The sequence below is a fragment of the Coregonus lavaretus genome (assembly GCF_964263955.1).
Source record: "Coregonus lavaretus genome assembly, chromosome: 25".
NCBI lineage: Eukaryota > Metazoa > Chordata > Actinopteri > Salmoniformes > Salmonidae > Coregonus > Coregonus lavaretus.
Window position 1 is genome coordinate 29725757 of NC_140012.1, and position 6571 is coordinate 29732327.

General features: G+C 43.9%; 1 protein-coding gene across 1 annotated transcript; it reads left to right on the plus strand.

Annotated features, from left to right (window-relative positions):
- Window positions 1-560: 560 nt before the first annotated feature.
- dldh (dihydrolipoamide dehydrogenase) lies at window positions 561-4994 on the plus strand (the record flags this gene model as incomplete). Its single annotated transcript, XM_084141520.1, has 10 exons — window positions 561-614; window positions 734-1024; window positions 1461-1521; window positions 1627-1884; window positions 2624-2684; window positions 2798-2928; window positions 3210-3379; window positions 3577-3793; window positions 3913-4744; window positions 4859-4994. The coding sequence occupies 10 exons, from the start codon at window positions 561-563 to the stop codon at window positions 4992-4994; spliced, it is 2211 nt and encodes a 736-aa protein (XP_083997646.1).
- Between the last annotated feature and the right edge of the window lie 1577 nt (window positions 4995-6571).

Consider the following 6571-nt stretch of genomic DNA (forward strand, 5'->3'; position numbering starts at 1 on the left):
ACAGCTCGAGACAGATTGGGGAGTACCTCATTTGCATCTCATTACTCTAGCAGCGCAGTCTGTATATAACCAGCGGCAGGCTGACTGGGATATCAGACACACGCATAGCTACATAGGGAGAAGAACTGAGAAAGCCTTGGGGAAGTGTTTTGGATCAGTAATTTTTTTCTCATTATCAATCAAGGTGAAATAAATAAAACACAAGCAACCCTAAAACTGGGTTGTCTTCTTTGTGTTGAACTGCATTATCTAATAACTGGATTGGAATTAACGCCTTGGCACGGAATTTCGACTTCATTCCCACATTTTTCGTCGTGATTTTTCGTCACCAGCACCACTGTTCAGGATTACATTGTACTGTAAACTTTGTTCATGAAGATACACTGAGAAGCATCGAGATAAACTGAAGTTCCATTCAAGACGTCTGAAGACCGTACGGATTTTTTAATTGGGACTTTTGATAACGGAAAATAACTTTCTCGATGATTTTCTGAGCTGGGTCATACATAAATTACCCTGGCTCCTGGACATTTAACTATTTATTGAATATTCTCACCACAATGGGACACCAGTCGCTCGCGATAGCTGTCATCCTTTGTGTCTTGATATGCCAGGTATTGCGAATTTGACTCTCCTTTGAATTGATTTGTAATTTAAGTGTAGGCATATTCATTAGTCATGTGTACATATCGAAAACATATTAAACCTTCATGTTTTTATTGTGTTTTTACAGGGTCTTTGTTCAGGGGTTTTCGAGTTGAAGTTACAAGAGTTTCTCAACAAGAAAGGAGTGACAGGCAATACAAACTGCTGCAAAGGAGCCTCTGGGATTCAGCAGTGTGAATGCAAAACGTTTTTTAGAATCTGCTTGAAGCATTATCAAGTTAACGTAACACCGGAACCCCCTTGTACCTATGGCGGTGCCGTGACTCCTGTCCTCGGATCAAACTCCTTTCAAGTGCCTGAAACAACTGCAGAAGCCTTCGCCAATCCTATTCCGTTTTCTTTTGGATTCACGTGGCCGGTGAGTGTTTCAGCGCATTTTTGTCAAATTATACAATGTAATCTTTGTCAGCATGCTCAGGGCTCACCACTTATGGGGCATTGACAATATCAGTAACGGTCGTAGTGAAATGTAGTCTATATCGGGAGAGGAGGGGGACTTGGGCACGTTTAACAAATGCTATCAGGGTGGGAACTTCACGTCCTCATAGATGGCATATAATTGCCAGCTCTGCGTGAAATTCCGAAACGTTTCATTTTACAGCTGTGAGTAAGTGTGAAAGTGGTTGAATTAAGTGTGAAGCCTAAAAGTGGCACACCTCTATTATTAGGCCTAACAGACGCCACCCTTCACATGTGAATTAGCCTGATGTTTATGGACAGTGGTGCCTCAGTATCTTATAACCCTTTTGCACAGTTGTTCATTATTCGATTTTTTCCTTCTATTTTTTCATCAGGGGACATTCTCTCTCATCATTGAGGCCCTACACACAGATTCCGACGATGATCTTTCAACAGGTAAATTCCATAGAGAGCAACAGGTCACCAAATAAATTTACATAATCATTCATTGTAAATATGTATAGGGATATATGTACTAATTCCTGTATTCACCATTTTCAGATAACCCTGAACGTCTGATCAGTCGCTTCACCACTCAGAGGCATCTGACAGTGGGAGATGAGTGGTCCTCTGATTTACAGACTGGTGGAAGAACAGAGCTGAAGTACTCCTACCGATTTATTTGTGATGAGCATTACTACGGGGAGGGTTGTTCTGTTTTCTGCCGTCCACGAGATGATGCCTTTGGTCACTTCACCTGTGGGGAACGTGGTGAGATCATTTGCAACTCAGGATGGAAGGGAACCTACTGCACAGAACGTAAGTAGGCTGCATCCTCCTTACTTTTGCTTTCCCATACTTAGCCTACTTTAACTTTTGTTGTTCCGTTTTTTCTTTTTCTTTCACAAAAGTATTCTTAATGTGGTTAATTTGCAGTCTTTAGTCAGAATAAACCATGCGTTATTACCAAATAGTTTCACTTATCAAAAATGTGGGTTGCAACAGGTGTCTATGCTACTGTTTAGGCAAATTTAAATGAGAGAAGTTTGCCGAATAATCTCACGCGTGCCATAGATTAAATGTAATGCCTGATTGGCTACTTGGCAGTGCGCTTGGCGTTGATTGGCTTAGTGTGGTGAGGCATTGTTGGAAGTGGGCAGCTGCTGAGTGAGAGTAGACAATGGAGCAGCTGTCCTGCACTGGCACCATGTACACCAGCTGTCCACTCTTATCTGCACAGACTCGGGGACATTAAGGGGAGGGGCTGTATGAGCAGAAAGAAAAAAAGGGACTTCTGACCCATAGTTAGGAGAAAAAGAAGCCTTTGTGTGTGAATCTTTTGTGTGGGAGCAACTGTGTTAAGCAGAATGTTGGTCCCCCTGGTGACAAGGGGAGCGTATTTTCTAGGTAACGGCTAATGGGGCCACCAGCCCACTGAAATGAATTAGCCAGTGTTTACTGAAAAGGGCCCATCTGAAAAGAAGCTCTGCTGGTATAAACACATGTTCCAATGAGTTAGATTCCCATGATTCACGTGTGATGGTCTCTCTCATTGCAGCGATCTGTCTTCCTGGTTGTGGTGAGGAGCACGGGTTCTGTGACAAGCCTGGTGAATGCAAGTAAGTCCCAATGACCTGTCCATCTCTGTGTTAAACACCAGTCAACAGGATCACAGTTTGGTATAGTTTCATATATGCTAGTATCTAACCATTTGCATTGTGTGTGGTTACAGGTGTAGAGTTGGCTTCAGTGGGCGTTACTGTGATGACTGCATCCGCTACCCAGGGTGTCTTCACGGCACCTGCCAGCAGCCGTGGCAGTGTAACTGCCTGGAGGGATGGGGTGGCCTCTTCTGCAACCAAGGTGAGTTCTGTTTATCTCCCATATGCAACTGACTAGTGCTCTTCTGTCATTCTCCACCATATTCAGACTCTACTGGTCTTGAGACAGCATACAGTATCTCCACTAAGTTCTTTAAGCCACTATTCCAATCAGGTTCAAAGAATAGGACACTGCAATTCAAACATGGTGAAAACATTGGTGGGGGGGCTTTCTTCGCTTTAAAATAAGTCGGAAAACATCCTGGATATAACTGTACATTAACTTTCAGAAGACTAAGCCACATGTGCCATTGTCTGTTTCAGATCTCAACTACTGTACACACCACAAGCCCTGCATGAATGGAGCCACTTGTACCAATACTGGCCAGGGTAGCTACACCTGCTCCTGTAAGCCCGGCTTCTCTGGGGCCAGCTGTGAGATTGAGGTCAACGAATGTTCCGACAACCCCTGCCGGAATGGGGGAAGCTGCACTGTAAGTAGTTTTGGCTGAGCTGCCCCTCATTAGTTACATTAGAAAGCATTTCTCAGTGATGTAATGTCACATAGTGTGTGGTGCTGCTATGCTAGAGCTGGCAAGCATTCCTCGTATCATGTTGATAACAAGTTAATAACAAGTCGTTAGGGAGTTGTAACTTTTGCTAAGCAAGTGCTTTGTCTTTCCTCTGACAGGATCAAGAAAACACATTCAAATGTGCCTGCCCCCCAGGCTTCTATGGCAACAACTGTGAGCTCAGTGCCATGACCTGTGCTGATGGGCCTTGCTTTAACGGCGGACGCTGTGCTGACAACCCAGAGGGAGGATACTACTGCCAGTGTCCTCTCGGCTATGCCGGATTCAACTGTGAGAAGAAGATCGACCACTGCACCTCCAACCCATGCTCCAACGGTAAGCTGAAACAAAGTTCTCCAGTTCTGAGTTTACCAGTTGAATCTTTCTATTGAAAGTATGAGGACATGAATGAATACTTGAACAGACGGTTTAACATGTCTTTCTAATGTCTCCAGGTGCCCAGTGTATGGACCTTGTGAACTCCTACATGTGCCAGTGCCCTGAGGGTTTCTCCGGAGCCAACTGCGAGGACAACATTGACGAGTGCGCCAACTACCCCTGCCAGAATGGTGGCACATGCTCGGATGGCATGAACGATTACACCTGCACCTGCCCACCTGGATACACCGGAAAGAACTGCAGCTCGCCCATCAGCAAATGCGAGCACAACCCCTGCCACAACGGAGCCACCTGCCACGAGAGGAAGAACCGCTACGTGTGCGCCTGTGTGCCAGGCTACGGTGGCCATAACTGCCAGTTCCTCCTGCCAGCGCACCCCCAGGGACAGCCCGGGGTGGAGGGAGCTGATAAGAGATACTCTGATGACCAGGACCAAGGTACATTCCCCTGGACCGCGGTGTGTGCTGGGATAATCCTGGCGCTGCTGCTGCTGGTGGCCTGTGCCGTGCTGATGGTTTACATCCGGGTCAAGGTGCAGCAGAGGAGCCAGCAGGGAGACAACCACAGTGAGAGTGAGACCATGAACAACCTGGCCAACAACTGTCAACGACCTGACAAGGACCTATCTGTCAGCGTAATCGGCACGACAGGGGTCAAGAACACAAATAAGAAAGTGGACTTTCACTCGGACAATGCTGGAGGAGAGAAGAATGGCTACAAGTCCCGATACTCGTCAACGGATTATAATCTGGTGCATGAGCTGAAGCCAGAAGATTTGTCGAAAGAGGACCAAGAAAAGAGCGAGGCGAAGTGTTCCGAATCAAATTGTTCCGAATCTCTGTGTTCGGACAGTGATTTCGAAGAGAAACACAGAAAAAGTTTAAAGAGGTGAATATCTACACATTTGGATATAAATTATTTGTGACGTTAATGGGAGTAGTCATGCTTGTGTCTGAAGAGTCTTGGTGAATGTTAATGTCTTTATTTTTCTTGTGTTCTCAGTGACGCCTCAGAAAATAAACGTCCAGAGGAGTCAATGTGCAACGAAGCATCGATGTGCAACGACACAAAGTACCAGTCAGTCTACGTCATATCAGACGAGAAAGATGAATGTATCATTGCGACTGAGGTGAGTTGAGTTGGCTCTTTTTCACTGCTGCTAATATCTCTTTGCAGTTTGCATATTTCGTTTTCACTGGTCCGCGAATAGCTCAACACTCTGAAACTAAAACATCTTTCCCTCTTGTCCTCCCCAGGTGTAACACCACAACTGAGCTGTAGCTCATCTTCTCTACAGGAGGTTTTACTCCGGTGAATGCTGCTCAAACCCAGGGGGAAGGTTTCCCTTCTTGTGACTGCTGCTGTGAGACTAAGACATTGAAAGTGATATTCAGAATGAGCTGGTTCTCAACTGAAGTAAGCACAGTGACTGCAGATAAAGGATGTTGGACCACACTGGCCCGCGCTCTCACAAGTTATGTTTCCCAGGAACGTGCATAATATGGACTTGTTGCACTGCCTGTGAGGACAGTTTTTACCTCATTGCACTATGGAGGGTTGCTTTTTAGTATGTATTTAAACATACAAATTTGAGTTAATTACTGTGTATAATGAGTATGCACTGACTGCAGTGTATATTTGTAAATCCTTTGAGCCAGTCTTCTGAATTGGTTTAGAGAGGGGGAAACACTACCTTCAAATTTGTTAAAATACTGTTGCTTTTTTTCAAAGATGTATTCTTTTAATTTAATTACATTATGTGTTCCATTTGTTTGTGAGTACACTTTGATATAATTTAAGTTAATTTTGTTTGTTTTGCAAATATGTATAATGTATATAAGGCACTTCAGGTCAATGTGACGTTGTTTTCCAACATAAATGTATTTAAGAAGCATTGTACAGAACCTATTGGAATTGTTTTATCACTGTTGCCCATGAAGGAAATCAACTAAATATTTTTCCAAAATAAATAATGTATGAAATAATTAACATAACGTAGAAGTGTCTTTGTGATATCCACATACACCATAACATGTCACCCAAAACATCCAACATTGAATACTAGAGTTACTTCTCTTGCATTTTCTCTTTGACATACAGTACATGCACACAATGTTTGACCTCAAGTTCTCTAAGTAGTCTCACTGCAAACTGTGTTCTTGTCCTGATGCAACAGGCTGTCTCCCTGTGGTACCTCACTAAGTGAGACAAAGACACACCCGGTAATCACAAATTACTACCCTCATCTTGATGGCAATTTATTTTTAGGAAGAAAGAACCCTCTGACAAAAAAGAAACCACCCCTGGTAAATGTGCTGGTCAGAGTTTTCCAACTTTCTTTAAACCTTAGTCAATGTCATTTAGTAAGGCTGGGTGGTAGTGTACAAGCAACTTGCATTTGGTCCATACTCAAGGAGAAACCAAACCAGCATGACAAATGGTTACAAATATAGACTTTTGGAAAAAAAGGTGCCATCTAGAACCTAAAAGGATTATTCGGCTGTACCCATAGGAGAACCCTTGGAATAACCCTTTTTGGTTCCAGGTAGAACCCTTTTGGTTCCAGGTAAAACCCTTTTGGGTTCCAGGTAGAACCCTTTCCACAGAGGGTTCTACATGGAACTCAAAAGGGTTCTACCGGAACCTAAAAGGGTTATCCTATGGGGACAGTCGAAGAACCCTTTCGGAACCCTTTTTTCTAAGAGTGTATATGAA